The sequence below is a fragment of the Labrus mixtus genome, chromosome 12, assembly GCF_963584025.1.
Source record: "Labrus mixtus chromosome 12, fLabMix1.1, whole genome shotgun sequence".
NCBI classification, from domain to species: Eukaryota; Metazoa; Chordata; class Actinopteri; order Labriformes; family Labridae; genus Labrus; species Labrus mixtus.
In genome coordinates this window covers 16662277-16680534 of record NC_083623.1, presented here as the reverse complement: position 1 = coordinate 16680534, position 18258 = coordinate 16662277, and the positions used below count along the sequence as shown (strand labels likewise).

General features: G+C 39.0%; 1 protein-coding gene across 1 annotated transcript; it reads left to right on the top strand.

Annotated features, from left to right (window-relative positions):
• The first annotated feature begins 11867 nt into the window (after positions 1 to 11867).
• Positions 11868 to 15617, top strand: LOC132985140 (protein LEG1 homolog). Its single transcript, XM_061052357.1, has 9 exons — positions 11868 to 12188; positions 12418 to 12501; positions 12617 to 12690; positions 13152 to 13256; positions 13361 to 13479; positions 14764 to 14905; positions 15003 to 15099; positions 15201 to 15427; positions 15520 to 15617. The coding sequence occupies exons 1-8, from the start codon at positions 11894 to 11896 to the stop codon at positions 15350 to 15352; spliced, it is 1068 nt and encodes a 355-aa protein (XP_060908340.1). The 5' UTR covers positions 11868 to 11893; the 3' UTR covers positions 15353 to 15427; positions 15520 to 15617.
• The last annotated feature ends 2641 nt before the right edge of the window (positions 15618 to 18258 follow it).

Here is an 18258-nt window from a genome sequence, read left to right as displayed (position 1 = left end):
AATCCATTCATTAAGTGTCTTACCCAAGAACACACCCCACTGTTGCTCAGCTGGAGATTGAACCCTCAACCTGCCAGCTGAGAGGCAACAACTCTACCAACTGAGCCACAGCACTTGATTCAGAGACATTTCTTTCACCGCAGATACCTTTTAAAGCAGGTTTTATTTAAATTGTATTTTACCCTTATTTAACCAGGCAGGTCATTAAGAACACATTCTTATTTGCAAAGATGGCCTGGCAAAAGACAAAAGCCTTCTTACCAGCCATAAGGAAGGCGAAACACAGTCATCACATGTACAACGTATCCTTACATACACTCGCAACAGTAGCACACACAGCACATAGAACAACCACAGAGATGTGGGCATACACATGCAATACACAGAGAGGCGAACATCTAAAAGACAACATGCACGGGAGAGACAGTAATGAGGCAGCAGATAGGGGTTTGGGAAAAGTTAGTGCACTGAGAAACAGTTGCAATTGTCAGTGAGAATGTCCATGATAGAGTCCTTGAAAGCAGATTTAGGGATGAGAGTGTCCAGTTTGAGAGTTTTTTGTAAGTTGTTCCAGTCAATGGCTGCAGCAGGCCTGAATGATGTTTGACCAATAACTGTATTTGTTTTAGGGATTTTTAGGAGAATGTGGTGGCCAGAACGATGTTGTAGGTAGCAGTTGTAAAATCTAGGTAAGCACAGACTTACCTAATAAATACTGGAACGAAAGTCAAGGTTTTCACAAAGACCAGGCACACATTGTACGAGTGATTCGACGCACAATGAAAGCTCAAAAATGATGTGCTCGTGCTGTACTTTTCGGGTGTCAATAATGAACTCAACACTGTACATGTTAAATTGGGACAGGGCATTGACAACTGTCAATTAAGTATACTTTGAAAACTCCCACCAATGGAAATTGAAGTCAGATGTATTTCACTTTTGTCATGGCTCAAATACGCTCACGGTCACTCTCACACGTACACACACTTAGCATCACCTACAAACACTAACTAACTAGAAAGCTAAATCATAACAATTACTCCCTGATAGCTGGTTGTAGGCAGCTATTTTCTGCCACTGTTTCTCTCGTTGATATCTTTCGTGATAAAAGGGGGAAGACACATCAAACAGACGTTCATGCTGTTGCCATGGCTCTTTCAGATGCTGTCTTCCAGGTTTTAATTGTGTCATTGTTGTTACAACCCAGTGGGGTGACCAAGCTTTTTAAAGGAGTGTGCAGGGGCTGTCCTCCGATTTGGTAATCGATTCACTGCAGCTCCAATCAAGCTTTTCCAGCAGGCAGCAAAGGGGAATGGTATCTGAATACATTCACCAAGACACACTCAGACACACAAACACACACACAGACACTCCAAAATAGAGGTCAGTTGCACACAGGAGAGCTAAAAGTGAACCTACTCCCCAGATAATACAAAGTCGTAATGAAATGGAGCTCAGCGTAAGTCCAGACAGGAAGACTGGTTATATTCTCTCACAAATTCATTCATCCTTTCACTTCAACCTAAACTACTTCCTCCGTCTACCTGCTCTGGTGATAAGCTGATAATGGGCGTTTATTCTTTAAGTAATTAACCAACCAGATTCTGGCACAACCTCTCTCAACCAATCATCCTGCTGCGGCAAAATGCTAAAACAGTTCTTTTTCTCCCACAGTTATTCCGTCATTTCAGGGCAACCGCTGCAACCCACCACTGCCCCAGTCACCTCCATTCCAGCTCAGCAGAGTCCAGATCCAGGCTCATGATAGCCTACATCCTCTTCACCACCACCAGGGTCTAGACTCCATAGGGGGGTATCCTATCCTGCTGTCGGCCTCATTACCCTTCTGAGTACATGAAGTCGTCACGATGGAGTCTAATCCCCCAAAGACTTTGCACATTCAAATCTAAATTGTTGCACATTTATTGTTAAATAAATAATTGTTCATTCTCAATTAAGTCTCTCCTGATTGAAATAGTATTCTTGGATTTAATGATTTAGCTGCTAGCCCTGATAACTCCTTTTTTATTGATACAATTGTATTTGCTACTGTGTACCACGTCCCAAATGAAAATAAATGGTTTGCATTGTTTGGGACTGTCTGTGGCAAACTAGATGTTTTTAGGTTGTTTTGTCCTCTCTAATTTAAGTTTTTTTTTTAACTCTAGGTAGCAATACAATACGTTTATTTAGGCAGCAGTAGCTTAGTCGGTAGGGACTTGGGTTGGGAACTGGAGGATCGCCGATTCAAGCCTGGATGCGGACTATAATAAGGAAGTTGTTCTGGTAGCTGGACACGAGGGCCCTTCTTGACCACTGCCGAGGAACCCCTGAGCAAGGCACTGAACCCCCAACCGCTCCATGCGTAGCAGTGTATAGCAGCCCCACTCTGACGTCTCTCCACTGCATGTCCACAGGTCCTGTTTGTGCATTCAGGCCTATGTGTGTGAGAAGCATGTCTCTCAATAACAGAGTGTAAAACCAGAATTTACCTCAGGGATTAATAAAGTATATATAATTCAAAGAAATACAAATAAAATAAATTTATCCGGGCGGCTTGCTTCAGAATGTAGCACCATGTTGGGTCAGTGAGACGCCCTGAAGAATCAAAACATTAATGCATCAGTTTGTAAGCTACAATGAATATGTTCAGTCACTTTAGGTCTACAAGTGATGAACATGTTTTGCATGTTGATTTATGGCTTACATGTACACAACAGTAAAACATCTAGCACTTTAACCTGCTTTTACATGATGAACTATCCATCTTTGCACGAGCTCTAATTTTGGAGAGAAAAATGAATCATTTTACCTGAAAACTGCATCCATGCAAGCTGCAATGACAAAGCCAACAAAAGAATGACTGTGACATTTGACCCCATTGTTATCATGAACAGGTTTGTGCCATCAGCTAAATCTCATGCGATGAAGGCAATTAAAGGGGTTAGGATTCAGGATGTCACCCTGTTTGGGCAGATCAGACACTTGGCCCATGGTTTGCCACCACTAGATGGCCATGCCATTTTCTAGCATAATGGCAAAGCTGCAGAGAGACACAACGCAGGCCAGGAGGAGGCTGAGGACTGTCAGAGAGGGGAGCTCAAGGTGCCAGTTCCCCCGGTAGTCTAAGCCTATAGCAGCATATCTAAGAGCTGGTCTACACCAGCACCAGCCCTAACTATAAGATTCATCAAAAAGGAAAGTTTTACGTCTATTCTTAAAAATACAGACTGTGTCTGCCTCCCGGACCCCGGCTGGAAAACGATTCCAGAGGAGAGGAGCCCGATAACTGAAGGCTTTACCTCCCATAGTACACTTAGAGACTGTAGGTACCACTAGTAGGCCTGCATTCTGGGACCGTAATGTGCTCGAGGGACAGTACAGCACTAGTAGCTCCTTAAGATAAGATGGTGCCTGGCCATTTAGGCTGTTGAAAATAGGCTGTTCTTGAAATTTGCCTGATGTGAGAGCTAAAGGACATATCTTGATCAAATAGAACTCCTAGATTCCTAACAGTGGTGCTAGATGCCAGGCTGATGTCATTAAGGACAGTCAAATCACTAGAAAAAGTCTCTCTGAGGTTCTTCGGGCCTAGCACAATAACTTCAGTCTTGTCTGAGTTAAGTAGCAAAAAATTTCTGGTCATCCAGGTCCTAACGTCCTTAAGGCACGTTTCTAGCTGACATAACTGACTGGTGCCATCGGGCTTCATTGATACATAAAGCTGAGTATCATCTGCATAACAATGAAACTGTATGGAGTGTTTCCTCATAATATTTCCCAGAGGAAGCATATATAATGTAAAGAGAATTGGTCCAAGCACTGAACCTTGTGGGACTCCATGGCAAACTTTAGTGTGCCTAGAGGACTCATCATTAACATGTACAAACTGAGATCGGTCTGATAAGTAGGATTCAAACCAACTTAAAGCAGTCCCTGTAATTCCAAGTAAATGTTCTAGTCTGTATAGTAGGATCTGATGGTCAATGGTGTCAAAAGCAGCACTAAGATCTAACAAGACAAGCACAGAGAGAAGTCCCCTGTCTGAAGCTAGAAGTAGATTGTTTGTAACTTTAACTAATGCAGTCTCAGTGCTATGGTGGACTCTAAATCTTGACTGAAACTCCTCAAATAAACTGTTGTCATGGAGAAAGTCACACAGCTGATTAGCTACCACCTTCTCCAGGATCTTCGAGATAAAAGGAAGGTTGGATATAGGCCTATAGTTAGCTAGAGTTCCTGACTCTAGAGTAGGTTTTTTAAGTAGAGGTTTGATTACCACTACTTTAAATGCCTGTGGTACATAGCCTGTCAGTAAAGACGAATTGATCATATCTAATATAGAGTTGCTAACTAAGGGAAAGATTTCCTTAAACAGCTTGGTTGGGATTGGGTCCAAAAGACAGGTTGACGGTTTCGACGCAGAAATAATGGAATATAACTCTGAAAGGTCGATTGGAGAAAAACAGTCGAGACTAATATCTGGTCCTGGAACTGTCTCTGCCGTATCAGACGTATCTGCACCAGGTGAGGGCAGGAGGTTACCAATTTTGTCTCTGATGTCTAGAATTTTGTTGTTGAAAAAGCTCAGGAAATCATTACTACTGAGGGCTAAAGGAATACAAGGCTCAATGGAGCTATGACTCTCTGTCAGCCTGGCTACTGTGCTGAAAAGGTATCTTGCCTTTGTTTTCCTCGATTAGAGAGGAGTAGTAGGCAGCTCGAGCGTGACATAGAGCCTTCATATATCTTCTATGGCTATCCTGCCAGAATAAACGAGATTCTGCCGTTTTGGTCAAGCGCCATATTCTTTCAAAATTCCGCGACGATTGTTTTAGAGTACGCGTTTCTGAGTTGAACCATGGAGCCACTCTCCGCCGCTTGACAACCCTCCGTTCCAGGGGAGCAATCGAATCAAGAGTAACTCTCAGCGAATCCACTGCACTATCAACAAACTGATCTAGCTGAGAGGGACTAAACCTATCATAAGAGTTTCCAACTGGGTTGAAACACGGTACTAAATCAAAAGCAGCTGAAATAGCTTCCTTAAATCTAGCCACAGCACTATCAGACAAACTTCTAGAGAGCACACCTCTTCCAAGCAGAGATAATTCTGGCAGGACAAAGTCGAATGTAATAAGGAAATGGTCTGATAGAAGAGGATTTTCTAGGAAAACTGTAAGGTTATGGATAATGCATGTACATATCCCCCATTACTCTTCAAATCTCCAAATATTGAGAAAAATGGCCTTCCAACTCACATGCAAAAGTAAATTAGAACAGATATAGGTAACTGAAATAGTCTTTGTAATATATATTTCTTTAAATGGTGTCTTCAGACCGATTTTAAGAACTGATATATTTTGTTGTTGTTGTTGTTGTTGTAGTAGTAGTATTACAAAAGGATACTAGATATCAGGATTTCTTCTCCAACTGCGTGTTGCAGACATCAAAGTGCAGAACCAACAAGAAAAGGTCAAACAGGTCCGTGTGGTTTTGCAGCTGAAGCTCCACATTTACTTCAATGTCCTTGATCCATCTTGTAGGTATGCTGGGAGAGGGGCACATTCTCAAATTCTTCTTTTTTTTCTCAGAGCATATTAGCGCTGCAGAGTCCACCAAACACTCGGACAAACTCCCCTCACAGAACGGCTTTCTGTTTTTATGGGTTTTTTGGGTTGTTACAAAGCTGTTCATAAACGCTCTGTCCCTGGATATGTGAAGCTTGTTAAAAAGTCATTGTTGCTTTTTGAGATTAACTAGCAAAGCTTCAGATGTCTGTGAGCACTCTGCCTCTGTGGAGTTTTTGTAATTCTTGGCCTGTTTACATAGATATGTTTTCCACAAATTAAGCACACAGCTTTGACTTCAGTAAATAAATACTTATTGTTAAATACTCTACACTTGGTATCAATCTTTCATTTTTAACCATGAGCTGAATTATTTGAGGACAAGCTCACTTACTTTGGCCATAAACTGCTGTTTGCTGGAAACCCCTCCATGTAAACACGCAGATACTAACATGCAACGTAACATTTTTAGATAATATTTGATTTGGCCCTGATTGCCAACTCTATCCACCATCCTGTCCAAGTAAAGGCTTGAAAAATCAACAACATGTGATATACTCTATACTCTGATGTGAAACCTGTATGTTGCATAATGTGTTTAAAAATCCTTAGTCTTCATCTGACCAGTCTTATGGGCTGATTATATGAAATTACAAATAAAACTAACTAATAAAGAATATGTCCTGTTGGTCAACAGTGCTTAATCCCTGCTTCCATGAAAGCAGATCTAATCTAAGTAACCATGTTCTGTTTACTTACTCTCTGAAAGAGGGTTATACAGGTCATACCCCATGCTTTGTGAGTACAGCTGACTCTTATCATCCTAACCATATGCTTTTTTTAACGTGACTTTCATCATCATATGCACTATTTATGCATTCATTTGAAACAACATAAACAAAACTACAAGTCTCAGACACCCAGCGTTCTGTTCACAACAGTCATTTTATAGTAGATTTTTAGTTGTTTCATGTTTAAAATAGAAGCAAATCAAAGGTTGAATGACCATGCACTGCAGTCAGTAGATTTGTTTAAACTGTCTGAACCTTGTTGTGCAAACATTGTATCCTATAGGCTTACACATAACAGCTGACAATTTCATGCAAAAGACGAGATATAAAATCATTTATATTGGCCTCAGTGAGTTGTCTTACTTGTGCTTATATAAGTTATGATAGCATTAGGCTAATATAAAATGAGCTAAAAGACTTTTAGCAAACAATTTTATTTGCAAGTGGCCGTCCTTACATCTTTATCAGACCAAAACATTTTCAAAATAGGCTACCAGACAAATATAGTGAGTAGGCCTAGAGGTAATTACAACAACATATGTGGTTTGTTCAGCCTTTTAAGTAGGCTAGAAATATTATGACAATTTCTTCAGATTAAATCACTTCCCTATCAAAGTGCTTTTCATTGCATTTATTAGAGCACTCATGAATAACACGTTCATGTGTTTCTTGGATAACAAATACAGATGTAACTTTTTTCAAACAGCACATGGACTTGTTAAAGTTGTAATTTGATGTTTGCAGGTTGGTATAACAGGGCTATAGCAAAGATATTGCAAAGACAGTTAGGTTTAAATGTGCCCCTATACCCACACATGCCTATCCCTTTATTTGACAAGACGGTCATGTATGATCTTGTTTTGATTATTACAAAGTATGAATATTTCTTTTTTTCCCCTGTCTATTTATTCCTTGTGTTTCTAGATTTCACCTTGTTAACATTGTTCTATTTCCTAGTATTGTCTTCAGTGTTTCCTGTTTTATTTTCTGGTTGCCCTAGTGTTTCATTTCCTGCCTTTGTGTGTTTCCCTCCACTGTGATTGTGTGCCACACCCTGATTATTTTCACCTGTGTGAGTCACACCTGTTTTTTTTTTTTTTTACATTTTGTTTATTTAGTATTCAGTGAAATTGAATCTATTATTTATTCCTTGTGGGTTGACCTTAAAATAATCAATTGAAACCTACAGTGGAATCATCACTTCCTCAAATGTAGTAAAGGCCTTGCTAACCTTCTCTCATTCTATAACAGAAGATTTTTTTAAACTTTTAATTGGCTTTTTTTTAGCCCATGATAAGCTGACAGGGTAACAAATTTAACAGGCATTCTGGGCCTGACATGATCCCCTGCCCAACAAAAGTGTGGGTTTGTAATTTTAAAAGAACAGTTTTAGTTTTGTGGGTTGATCTGGAACAATACATTTACTTCATAACGATAGCTCACAGGGTGGTTAACAAGCCAAGAGAAACACAGCAGGCCTAAGACCAACATGCTTTGCCCTCTTCAGTTCAATACCTGCCTTCATGCTTTTACAATCTTCGCTATAGACACACGGTCTGTAACACAGAAAAAGTGAAAGCCAAACTATAGTTTTAGTGATGGGGAGGAGACTGGTCAAATGTGCAGCTCCATCAGATTAACAGTGACAGCCCTGTCTGGTACATCTCGACATACTGCTGAAATTCTTATGGTATTGATAACCTTAAAGACACAAAAATGGTCCCACATCATTTACTTATCAGTCGTCTTACGGCCTCTCATGTGCACTGACATCAAAATGAACTGATAGTTTTTAATCAACCGTATATAATAATATATTTTCTTCCTAACTTTTGATGTAATGGTTGATTAGCTCTGAGAACGAATAGGATTTGAATTTGTTTTTTTTGTGGCGTAAAACATACATGTGAATTTAGATTTTTTTGGTGGTTGTTGTTTTCATAATGAGGGCAGATTTAGAGCAAACACTACAGTCTATTAACCCTGAAATTGGGAAAACTCTGGATTTTTCTTTCAGAAAGGAAGGTAACTCAAGTCCTTTCCAGAAATAGAGGTTACTTAAGCACTGAGTCAGTTACTATGGTAACTGAGTCTGTGAACCTAACCTTGTCAGGAGCAGGTTTTCTACAATGAACCCTGAATTTCTCTCCGTCTCCTCCCTCTTACAAAGCCAGAAACACATTTTCATTTCCTGATTCTGTCATTCAGTCCAGGTCTTTTTTTTTAGTATAATCTTTTAGGCAGTGTATAGGGCTGTATAACTTACTTATTTTGTTGACCATGGCATGTTGAGGAGCCTCCAGATGAAAGGGCTGCATTTTCTGAAACACAACTTTTCTCTCATTTGTCTCCAAACCATACGGTTCTCCAAACTTTACCTGCTGACAAGATAAAACAGGGACATGTTTTACACAACACAAGCAACAGAGTAAGCCTGACCCCCGACTATTCCCCTTAAACATTATGCGTTCTTCTACATTACTAAGAAATAGTAAGTGGACTTGAATTTGTGTAATGCCTCAGATGACTGACATCGTTATATCCTGAATTTATAAAAAATGTTTGGATTAGTAACGGTTGTTAAGGCCAAGGAAGTGTTAAATGAAATCAGATATTATTTTACCTACCTTATGCTTTACCTTAAAAATTATGCACACGGTGCTACTATGAACTTGAACTGTTAAGTGAGTAAATAACATGGAAAAAACCTTGACTACAGCCCTGTTTCAATCAATTTGAGCATTTTCAGATGTTTGAAAAAGGAGCTCAACTGTGTGTTGTCCTGAATGTGCATCAATGTTCAAACACAGTTGGTCAAATTTGTGCAACAAGAGTAGTTCAGGTAACAGATGTTTGCTTTGGTTGGACATTTAGTGCTTTGTGAAAGTCTGGCTAGACACTGTGTTTGCAAAAGGTTCAAACAGGTTAAACTTAAGCTAAATTACGTCACCTCTTGGCAATTTGGTGCTTTATATATGAATGAATGAATGAATGAATGAATTTTATTTTATTATTGTGTCATGCATGCATTAGCATGCCCAGCCCACAAGGGCTTACAAGACACCAATACAAACACACAAACAGACCAAAAACCAAAAATAGATGCCAAACAATACTAACAATATGAACCATCCTGACGTTTCCTCCAGGCTTTAGTGACAAAAGAGGCCAACTTATAAACATTGGAAGTAAACAAACATTCCATCCTGAGATCGTCATTACTCCAAAACACTTGCGGGTCACGAGCAAACATTTCATCAAAAAGAGGTACTCTCAGTTCCTCTTAAAAGGGACACTACAAAAGAAAATGAGATTCACTGTCCACTTCTCCTAAATCACAAAGTTCACAAATTCTCTGTTCCTCTTGGATATTTTTAAATCTGCCAACTTCAAGTGCCAAGGGAAGGATTCCTGTCCTTAATTGAGCAACCAAAGATCTTTGATTTCTTGGTAAGTTTGCTTTAACATATAATTCGGTATCATAATTATGCTTTATTTGGACATATGTTCGTAATTTAGGTTTTAACAATATTTCATTTAACCATTTTTCATTGAATACAACAAGTAACTTTTTTCTAATCTTATTTACGCTGCATGATAAATTATTTCTATAGATAAACTGTAAATCCGCTTCTTCAAAGACAGCATGAAGCTCTGCAGCCCATGGAGAGTTCTGAACTTTACTCCAGAGAAAAACTTAAGACTGCAACTGAGGTGAAGAGGTTAAAAGAAATAAATAGTTTATATGTATGAAATCAATTTTGTATTTTGGAAAACTATTTTAACTCAATACTGTAAAAGGCTTAATCGAGAGCTTTTTATTCAGCTTGTCCTCAGCTTTTGTTCACAAATTCCAAATGCCAAAAATGACATGTGTGCAGAAATCACAGTTAACCCTAAGACTTGGTTGAAAACATGGTTGTTGTCTCAGTGACGTCAGCCATTGGTTTGTGGAGCAGAGTTTTTAGCGGTGACTGTATTAGAAATGCTGCCTTAAACTAACAACAACCAAAAAGGTGGCGCTGAAGCGGGGCTTAATCCTCCTGGCAAAGCAAAAACGCAACCATATGTCAGTCAGATCAGACCAGACATCCCCCTAATAATGCCTAATTCATAACCTTAATATAATCAAAACAGATACGTTATAAAAAGGTGTGTTCCTATACAATGTGTACCAATAAAGACATGAGCCATTCACACTGAATTTCTCTTTTGTACAAGTTTGATTCTGCTGTAAAAATTACATCTTAACATGGGTATTCTGATCTTTTGCAGCCAATCTCAAGTGGACACTAGGGTAAATGTAGTTTTTTTGCACCGTGGCATGGGCTACATTTTACAAAAAAATTCCTTTGTCTCCTTTGTCAGGAGGGCACTGATCTAAGGTCATGCTGTACCCAGATCCTGAGGAGTGTTCCTGTTGGAGATACAGACCAAGGCCATACAGAGAAACAGTTTCGAATTGCTAAATGACGCACGAACATCCTAATCTTTTAAGGTCAAACGAAGGCAACAGACAGATAGTATTTTTCCACTACAAGTAGCATTTTCAGACTTTTGGTGTAATTAGATTAGAAATAAATATCTTATATATCCCTGTGCTAATATGTTTTCTTGATGTGCTGTGAGCTAACTCTACAGAAATTCAAAAGTTTGTACCACTAAAGGAGGTGAACGGATAGATAACTGTATAATGTTCATCATTAAAAAAAATGTATCTAATACATTATAACACTTAATTTAGATACATGTTACAAACCTAATACTAAACACTGGGGTATGCATTTTCCTACAAGGAGGAAGGACGAGAAAGAACTGGCCCACTGAACATATTATTATATTCTACCTTGAGAACCAACTCACAGCATGCTTTAATAAGCGGATATAGGTTTCTGTCAAGATATCGTGTTCAGCTACATCATATAACCTTAAACAAATCAATTATAATCAATACTTTCTGGAGAACAGTGCCTCAATATTGCTATTCAACACTTTAATAGCAATGTGATGTACCATACTATTTTCAATCACCTGGCTTATGGTGCAATAAAAAAGTTATGAAGAGCATAATTTTAGGAAAGCATTACTATATATACTTAAAAGCCCTTTCCTCATATTGTTTCTCGATGTGAGCTTTGTCCAACAAATTCAAACCCCAATCCTCTTAAAAAAATCTGCTTTGAAAGAGCATTCAGCTTTGCATGTTACTGGCTTCCAGATGAGAAGCTTAAATGGCTGTGAGGAAATTATGTTAACGGTCTACTTAGGACTTGATTGGTGACTCTTTGACTCTTTGTGTTAGAGTGTGTTTAATAGTGAGCTATTTTTTCCGGGTATTTAAACAGAGTTTAGAGAATTATTTGCTCACAGTATCTTATCTGTCCATTGGACAAAGTGTAACATTGATTAATGCGTGTCCTTGTGTAAGTGTGTTTTTGTTTGTGTTGGTCAAAAAAATATGTAACTGCAGATCTATATAAGGCAGCTCTCAGTCCAGGGAAGTCCTGTCTGCAGTCTCCCAGCTCCTCAGCCATGTTGCGTCTAACGGTTCTCAGCCTCCTGGCCTGCGCTGTTTCTCTCAGCAGCTCTGCGGTTATTCTAGATAATGGCATGCCCATCTCATGGGCACAAACAGCCAGCCAACTGACCGAATTGCCGATACAGAATGAAGTCGTGATGCCAAATCCCTGGAACTTTCTTCACCGCATGAGTCTTTACAGATTGTTGATCGCTGCTACAGACCCATTAATTTTATACATGGGAACAGGTGCTAATGAAAGTCCATTTTGGGGACTGCCGCTGCAGCTTGCTTGGATGCGGACCTCAGGTAAGATAATTTTTTTTGTTTTTAATGGGTTGAAAAGCTTTAATTGAATCAATTGAAATCTTGAAGCTCTGGATTTCTCACACATATTAAATACAATCTAACTTTGTCAACTGAAAAAAACATTGATACCCTGTGTTATCCTGAAATGATCATTTTAAAACATTTTAAACAAGATAGCAAAAAGTCTTGAAACAGATTGAAGGCTTTGTACATTGTCTTGATGCTGCAGGGCGTCTGGCTGACCCCACTGGTACTACAACATGTGGTATGGAGACAGGAGATATGTGTATATCTACTGAGAGTTGGTGGGGCTGTAAGTAGAAAATATAAAATAATAATAAACGAGTAAGGTCTAGGCCTGCTCCAAAAAAAACAAAAACAATCTACTTTAAAATTCGACTTTAAAAAAATGCTTCTTCCTCCTTCAGGTGAGAACTACTTTGTTTCTGCCCTGCCCTTCCTTTCGGCTGCGCACAACAGATTCCTGGGAGAAGGAGTGAAGGTATACATGCAGTTGTACATCTTTAACTTAAAGTAAGACAATTTCAAACAAGACCATACTGAGCTTTTCCAGAATACATGTGAAAGGACAACCTATGCGTGAGGACAAGTATGCTCAACGCTAGACCTGATTCTTCAGACACTGTCCAGAGGTCATGACATCGGCTAAAGGGTCTGCAGCTATGCTAGCCGCTTCCTGAAGCTGTATTCAGGGAAATAAGGACCATATAGGCTAAATCCTTTGAATCTTGTTTTTAGATCACAGTCATTCTGTGTCAATTTACATGCAATGTGAAGCTGGCCGAGGTGTGGCTAAAAAGCAGTTTGTTTTGGTTTCATGCTGGTGTTCAAGAGCGGCATCTGCTTTAACCAGAGCCATGCAGCTAGAGGCCTTTAGGAGGTGTTAATAATAATTAGAATTATAATAATGATTGTAATGTGGACTTTGTATGACATTTTTAGGTCCAGATGCAGGTGCCTGAGGGTGTTACAGACTATTGCACCACACATGCCGACTGTTCAACTCGCTACCCTGATGCCATGACTAAGTGGGATGCCTTTTTCCAGGTAAATTACAATCACAACAAATCCACTAACAGAGGCACTTATATCAATGTCACATTTCTGTAGTTTGTGTTAACTTTCTTAAATGTTCTTTGTGTTTCATTAAGGGTCTCATCACAACGGGTGCTTCTGCTCTAGCTGATAATGAGAAGAAAGACGCTATCCTTCATCTCTACTGGGAGGCCCAATTAGCTTCAACTTATCTATCTGCTGCATGCGAAGCCAAGTAATTATCTATCTATCTACCAATCTATCTATCTATCTATCAAACAGAGTAGTTCTTTATTGTTATTTTCTATTCCTAAAACCACAGCAGTGTCAAATGAGGCAAGGAGCAGCACGCTGTAGAAAGAGTATTTTCTTTTAACATAAATATTTGAGTAAATATCCTTGATGAGTGATACATTTGACTACAAAAAATAAAGCAGGACGGGATTTTTTGCGGAAAACATTAGCGTTAACTACACAGGTACAGCGGAGAGAAGAAAATCTGAGATAGCAAAGAGCTTTGTCCACAGTGGTTGCCAAAATTAACAGAAACCAAAAGACAAAGACCAACATCAAACCGACCATCACTGACCACACCATAGTGTGTATCATTTAAATTGTTTTAGAAATTAGCTTGACAGACAGTTTTTGTACCTGACTGTCAACATGTTTACATAAGCTTTAAAGTTGGGCTTTTTAAAATAGGGCCTTATGGTGATTGACTGACTTTGGAGCGAGCCTCAAGTGGCCACTTAAGAAACTGCAGTTTTGAAAAAAAAAATGTTCTCAGCCCCTGAGGTTGCAGCTTTAAATGAAGTCATCTCCAAACAAAAAGTTCATTGTGGAAATGTAAGGAGAAAGAACTTCCCATTACCAGTAATTTTTTCCCCTGGTCTTCTGGTAATTAAAGGCAGGGTTGGTAATTTTCTAAAAAATAGCATGATTTTGAAAGTAGCATTCCCTCAGTGGTCTGTCTGCACCCACCCACTCCCCTCTGTGCTCCCTCAAAAGTCACGCCCCTCACTTGCATACACAAGCGCGATTGGTCCAGAAGCGGACCTCAGCTCGCTTTGAGTATGGGCTCTTACATGCATGGGATAGAGAAGGAGCAGGGAGACAGTGAGACAGTGAGGCATGATTGGTTCGTAAAAAATGGCACCTCGTGGCAGCCACTGGTCGAAGTTTTTACAGGCTTACAACTGCTACAGATGACGGATTTTCTTTGTTCCTTTTTCAGACTTTAAGCAGACAGGGACCATAGTTCTGCTAATATGTAAATGAGGCATGATTTTGGGCCGAGGCCAACTGTTTCACTCTGTTTTCAATCATGCATTCTTCACCTAGTCAGCTTGCTTTGACTTTATATCACCACTTTATATGATATATTTATATTTGTATTATCATCAGTCTGGTCATCAAAATCTGCAACAAGACAATCAAGCCTATTCCTCAAAACGCTGAACAAGTCGTTTTAACATGACGATGTCTGTCTCAATCTCTGTCTTGTCTTCTCTTCCTGAAGGGCGAGCCACTACTCTGCACCAGAGATGGCATTTGCAAAAAGCTGGCTGAACTCAGGGGAGTTCGTTGCTGCTGCACATTTCCAATCCAATATGGAAAAGGCTTCAAAGTTTATTACCCCTCTACCAGGTCGAATCTTAAAGGTACATACCCACAACCCTGTCTATCCATTAATAAAGTTTTAAAAATGTGTATTTATTTCTCTAAATGTTATTTCCTGTGTCATACCTGTACATCAAGGAGGGTGATGTTGCCCCTAACATTGAAGGTCTGAGTGAGGCGGAGAACAACGTACTGAATACATTCTCCTGGATGGATACCCTCGACAAAGCAGTTGGTAAGATAGTCATACACATAATACATATAATATGATATACATTTGTTATTCTTTATGTGTGGGCCTTACAGGATCATTGTGATTTTTTTTTCATCTGTCAGATGGGTCATTGGTGTCTTATTGGAAAAGAGCTATGTGCTCTTTGAGGACAAGAGAGCAAGGCAGTCGGCTGTTGGAGGAGCTCCTGTCAACCAAAGCCTACTCCTCCATCACTTTCATGGGCGTCCTCACTACAATGGCTACTGGCTGTTGAGCAAGACAAACAAATAAACAGAAACTTTAAGTATAGAATAAACAAAGCTGAATGAGAAATGCAAACAATACTAAGGTTATAAAATCGTAAATGTGATTTATATAATAATATTCTGACAAGGGTCCCTTCTGCTTAATTTGTAATACTTTTTGTAATTTAAAGAACAGATATGAAAATCATAATTCTGTATTTTAAAATTGTCTTCTTCTAATTGCAAGTTTTTTAAAACTGCACTTTTATTTTAATAAAAGATTTTTAAACTTCATCACTGTCATGGGTTCACATGGATAATTAAAATATAACCTGAAGTAAGATAAGATCAAATGTTCTTGGTAAAGTATTTTACTGTAAAATAAATTCTTATGACCTCTAAAGTTTGACTGGTATCCCAGCAGAGCAGAGTATCCAAATTCAGAGATGCATCCTGTATATATCTTAGGAGAAAACTGCTTATATTTCTGTTACATCACATTAAAATAATATTGGCTTCATCCTTCAGTGCTCTTTAAAGACACAACGCCTCTTAACATATCTATTCATGGCATCTGTTTCCTGCCATTATTGAAACAGGAACAGAAACATTTGAAAGAGTCAAAAAGAGGACACACAAACAAACAAGATCTTTGTAACAGTTTTTATTTCAACACAAATCACATTAACTTTACCAAACCAGACTAAAGCCACTTTTTATAGTATTTTAGGTTATGATAATAAATAAGAAAAAAATAAAGAAACTTAAAAAAACACTTATGGGAAAATCATTATAAAAAGTGTTGCCTGTTATTTAGTATATCTACTCTGTCTTTGTTCACAATATCTCCATCTCTGTGAACAATATTCAGGTAACAATTGGCAGCAGCCAGTGGTCAGAACACCCACCATAAGTCAAGTCAAACTCCCAAAATGCATCAAGATAAGTCTGTACGCAGATGATAAAGTATTCTTCCTACTATCCTGTAACTGTAACAAATCCTCCATACTTTCATTACATGGTAACTGCTGGGATGCGGCAGTCCATACACCACCCATACCTTTATGCACGGGTCACATTACATATTTAGTTATTAACATAACTCTCAGGCTGTCAGAGCTGCCCAGTCTTAACATCACGCCACGACTCAAAACAATAAATCGCATTCTCAATTGCTGGATAGACCTTCCACTATCCATTTCAGGCAGAATCACAACATTTCAAATGACAAGTCTTCCAAAAGTCAATTATTTATTTACAGTGTGAGGACTTGAAGCACACATTTTTTACCATTACTCTCTTGTAAATCAGCTTCACTACATTTTTACACCCCAATCAGTCAAAAAAAACTCATCGGGGCAGCTGTGGTTTGGTGGTAGAGTCAGTCGTCTCTCAACCTGAAGCTTGCTACGTTTGATTTCGAGATTCTGCAGCCACAGTCCTTCGAGTCGCAGGGCCAGTGTTGTGTGAAAGGGATTAGTTAACACTGAAAGACACTTTACGTAGCAGTACCTGCCATCAGTGTGTGAATGTGTGAATATGACATGTAGTAAAAAGCAGCTTAAAGTGGTTGGGACGACTAGAAAAGTGCAATTCAAGTCCACATCCATTTACCATATATACATGATTTTCAGCGATAAGGAGGCAGCCTGTCAACAGTTTTTTATTGCAGAAGATGCACTCCCTCCTAACTCTGTGCCTTCAGTGTCGGGAGGTTTTGGTCAAACATTTCAAGGCCTCCAGATGCTCAGGCATGATTAGTCCCTGTTTTTAATGAATACTCACTGTTTTAATCCGTTTAAACTGTCGTCTTTGTATCAGAGCCTTTTTAAAACATTTTATGGAAGAGACAGGAGCCCACTCTGTCCCAATACTAGCTGCTGGAGGAGCCTCTGATCTAAGGGTCCCGGCTGGATGTTCAGGACACATCCTTCATGGGCCTTACACATGCTCTGATCTCCACTGTCAACACCAAATGTTGCACATTCTTCCTTTAACATAATCAGTCCGTTTCAGTTGCTAATGTTAATATTAGACTGATCAGGCTATCATCATAATTAACTGTTACTACTAATACTACACATTATTACTGCCATTGTAGCTATAAATTTGTCTTATTCAATGTTGCTGTTGTTGCTGTTTGTCTCTATCCGTCCCTTTCTTTCTGCATCTCCCTCTATACCACTTTCCAAGCCCAACACAGATGGCTGGTTCTGCTCAACATTTCTGTCTCTTAAAGTAAGATTTTCATTGCCACTGTAACTTTGCTTGGTGTTCATGATGGATTAATGTTGAGTCTTGTTAATAATCTAACAAAGAATAATGTGTTTTAACTGCTCTTACGTAAAGTGTGAGATCATATTTGTTTTGACTTGGCGCTATACAAATAAAGATTGAGTGATAGACTGATTGATTGATTGATTGATTGATTGATTGATTGATTGAGTGATTGACTGACTGATGATACAAACCAACAATTTCCATACAAAACGGTTTGCAGCATATATCAATCAAAAACAGTTTGCCCTTCTGGGTTCACACCTGACCTCTACAATGATGTTGTCGTCTTTTATGAATGAAGTGAGACAGAACAGTGACCCCTAAAAGTGTACTCAAAACATGATGATCGCAAAGAAATAATTATTTGTGGTCTTACCTACAGAGATCCTGTTCACCATGACAGAAGTAAACTTAAAGCATTGCTTTTCATTTAGTGGCTGTGGACCATTCACAACCCATCTGTGCACCATTCTCATAGTAAATTGTTAACCTGGGGGAATGAACCGTATGCTATAGACCATGTTAATGACCTTCAAAGGTTCCAATAAACAGGTCAACATGTGCGTCAACGGTTGGGTTGTGCACCTTGGACAAGTGTTCTCCCGTTCTTCAGGTGTCACTATGTTGTCAATAGTTACTAGAAGTCTTTTTTGTC